A 3,621-nucleotide genomic window follows, 5' to 3' on the forward strand; every position below is an offset into this window, starting at 1 on the left:
GGGTTAAGAAGAAGAGAGCAATGGGTCACTGGTCTGCTTTGATTATTTCTTTTTTTGGTTCAACAAATTTGGTTTAATTAAAATTAGAATTTTTTTTGGTTTAACTGGTTAATATTGTTCGGTAAACTGTAAACCGATTTAAACCATAGTTCATGTATAATTAAATTTGAAACTATCGGTTTGGGAAGAAATAAGATTGTAACTTTTAATTCGGGGAGAAATAAGTTTTCAATATTCAATTCAGGGATATTTAGTATGAGGTCATAGTTTGGTGGACATCTTATGCTATACGATAGTTATCGTGGGAAAATAACACGTTCGCCCGAAATATATTGAAGTTGTTTTAATATATTGAAGTTATTTTGTTTTGAAGTTGTTTGAAGTTGTTTTTTTTTAAGTTGTTTGAAGTTGTTCCAACTTTTGAAGTTGTTTGAAGTTATTTTGTTTGAAATTGTTTTGTTTGAAGTTATTTTGTTTGAAGTTATTTTGTTTTGTTTGAAGTTGTTTTGTTTTGCTTTGTTTGATGTTATTTTACATTTTCCAACTTTTGAAGTTGTTTAGAAGCAATGCCATCCCCAAGTTGTTGCGAGAAAACACTTTTTCAAATATTTTTTGTAGCTGTATTTTATAGTTCTAATTTTTAACATTTTAAAGAACAAAATAAGCATGTTTCTTGTATTTTTTTTTTAAATTCAAGTAATTCAAAAAAAGAGAGAACATTTTCAATCTAAGCATTTTTTAGCTGGAGAAAAAAATAAAGAATAAAACAGATATGTGAAAAGATAATGTTTTTAGGACTTACCATTGTGGGCAAATGTGAAGACAACACACGACTTTCTATTGAGGATCTACCAGAGTAGAATGAAAACCTCTTGGAGAAGAAACTCAAGAGCCATGGGACAGAAGAAATGAAATATTAGAACATGGTTTTACCTTCTGAGACTGGGACAGAAGAGATGAACATGTTTTTTTAAGAAATGATTTACCCGTTGTGTAGTGAACCCGACTGAAAACACGTCTCTCTTGAGCCTTCCTCCTTCATTGTCGACATAGTATAGTCCCGGACCCTGTATACAAAGAGGAGTTAGAATCTCGAGTTTTCATCTGGGAGAGGAGAAAAAGAAAAAGATTACTGAAGATATGAAGTTGGTTTGAGAGACAGTTTCGTCCCATTCCACGGTATGAGTAGAGCATGCTTGCAAGAAGTTTGGAAGCTCCGTAAACAGAAAATCTCCTCTTGTTTGCTAGCTCATGTTAGACAAACAAACCAAGAGATTAGCATTGGCAGTAAGTTGAAAAAATCAACTTACACAATGATGTTTACATGCCAAAATATTAGAAACAAAAGCTGGCCGGTAGACCCACTGAAAAGTATCACACCAATTCATGTCCCTTGATCTTACTAAGCTTTGGTAACTTAGTACAACCAAAGTAACTGAAGTATACTATGCTAATAAAGCCAGTAACTATGTGGTAGAAAATGCATGCATATTAACTCAAAGAGATTGGTATGATTTCAGGGCCACCATAACACAACCAAAATCTTTCTAATTATTCAAAATATAAGAAAAATAGGAATTAAAGCCTTTGAAAAGTCAGAAGAATCTTGGTTTTGAACAACGCAACAAGGCTCCAGATTACGTGCGTCACACATCAAAACATCAGTTCAGACTGAAAAGAATTGATTTCAATATATAATCTTCCAGTCCCCCAGCCATTGGACCAAGCATATAAGGATTGATTTCAATAATCTTCTTCATAGAATCGGCATCAACCATGACACCTTCTTTGAAGATAAAAGCGAGTGTGGTTGTTCCTTTTGCAGGCTTCACCATCTGTACGGCCTCTTTCTGAAACCCATCAAACTGAAACCCAAAACAAATCAACCACACTAGTAAGCGGATGAATCCAAATAAACTTAATCAAATTAAGAAAAAATGAAAACTCACATCTGTCGTGAGTGGGAAGGGCAAAGGAGGGCAAAGTAGAAAACCCATCAAGCATATCGTTGCTCGAGCCGAAGCCAGTGGTAGGCATTGAGGTTTCGAACCCACTAGTATCGAGCTTCCGTATTAAACCCTGATGCAGAATACAAGTAAGTACCCATCGATTATTGGAGAAGCTAGATAATCAATCTAGCATGAGATAAACCAAACCCAGAAATTAATTTAAGCCTTCAGAAACTCGAATCAGATCTAGCACGTGATGCATATGTGTGTATGTATAAATCCTAGAACTTTTAACTTTATTGACAAGCCAGATTGACGATACTCGAGCTCGATTAGGGATCGGAAACATACCTTAATGAAGAAAAGTAATCAAATTGAAACAAAAGGGTTAAGCTACGAGAAGATGAAGTAGCTCTGAGTGACAAACGACGACCAAAAAGGAAAAGTATAAGAACAGAGAGAAACAGAGAGAAAATTTCTATTTTATTTTACACATTGTTCTTTATTTATAGTCTGAAACATCTCTAGAAAACCTTAAGCTCCCGGTGTCACATGTCGACACCTGAGACGCCTATTCTCCTTCAGATAACGACGAGAGGACTGAGAAGCGATTGTGTGAGCTGGCTTCTTTGGTCGTACGGTTTGGGACGTGCTTCTCCGTCCTTGTCGCAGCAGAGCTTTTGTCTCTAGCATTTAAAGCTGAAGACCGTTGAACGTGACTGGTATTGGGCTCAGGATTCGTGGGCTCTGATTGTTTAGGTTTGGGCCTCCACTCTTGGTTAGTTACTGACGAAACGGTGCCGGTTTTGATCTCTGTTTTGAAACTGTTATTACCCCTTCGCAAACTTAGTGTCGGTGGAACATCTACACCAAGTTTGTATCGCAGACTGATAAAGGTGTTGATGGGGAGTGACTTGGTGAAGATGTCTGCAATTTGAAGATGAGAAGGGATGTGTCTGACAACCAACGCACCTAGAGCAACTCTTTCTCGAATGTAATGATGATCCAACTCGAAATGCTTCGTTTTTGAATGGAATGCAGGGTTTGCGCTTAACAAAACCGCTGAAAGGTTGTCACAGTAAAGCTCGGGAGTGTGAGGAAGTGGAACACCCAGTTGCCTCAAGGCTGAGCACATCCACGTGATTTCTGAAGCAGTTTCAGACATGGTTATGTACTCTGCTTCTGTGGAGCTTTTAGAAACTGTTGGGTGTTTCCTTGAGGACCAAGAGATGAGGTCTTGACCCAAGTAAGTACAGAAGCCTCCAGTGGATCTTCTGGTGACTTTACATCCTGCCCAGTCACTATCTGAGTAAGCTCTCAACACGCAAGCAGAGTCATTGTTGAAAGAAATTCCCATGGTTGATGTTCCCCTAATGTATCGCAATATTCTTTTCAGATGATTGAAGTCTGTGACTGAAGGGGAGTGCATCTTCTGACATATATAGTTCACAGCAAACTGAATATCAGGTCTCATTAATGTCAGGTACTGTAACTTCCCGGCTAAGCTTCGGAAATAAGTTGGATTCGAGAATGGTGGAGAAGGTTTGTTTTCTCTGTTAAGTTGAACTGGTAGCGGAGTCGGCATTGGCGAACAACTGTCCATTCCGGCTAGAACTAACAAGTCATCTGCGTATTTTTGTTGTGTCAAGAACAAGCCTCCATCATGAAAGTG

General features: G+C 37.9%; 1 protein-coding gene across 1 annotated transcript; it reads right to left on the minus strand.

Moving 5' to 3' along the window:
- Positions 1-1,661: 1,661 nt before the first annotated feature.
- LOC106308591 (proteasome subunit beta type-5-B-like) lies at positions 1,662-2,037 on the minus strand. The gene is made up of 2 exons (XM_013745740.1): positions 1,950-2,037; positions 1,662-1,891 (listed from the first exon to the last, which is right to left on the minus strand). The coding sequence occupies exons 1-2, from the start codon at positions 2,035-2,037 to the stop codon at positions 1,662-1,664; spliced, it is 318 nt and encodes a 105-aa protein (XP_013601194.1).
- Between the last annotated feature and the right edge of the window lie 1,584 nt (positions 2,038-3,621).

The sequence above is a fragment of the Brassica oleracea genome, chromosome C8, assembly GCF_000695525.1.
Source record: "Brassica oleracea var. oleracea cultivar TO1000 chromosome C8, BOL, whole genome shotgun sequence".
Taxonomy (NCBI): domain Eukaryota; kingdom Viridiplantae; phylum Streptophyta; class Magnoliopsida; order Brassicales; family Brassicaceae; genus Brassica; species Brassica oleracea.

Coding starts and splice junctions, on each gene's coding strand:
- LOC106308591 (XM_013745740.1), bottom strand. CDS start 2,037: ATGCCTACCACTGGCTTCGGCTCGAGCAACGATATGCTTGATGGGTTT. Junction 1,892..1,949: donor CCTTCCCACTCACGACAGAT/GTGAGTTTTCAT, acceptor TCCGCTTACTAG/TGTGGTTGATTTGTTTTGGG.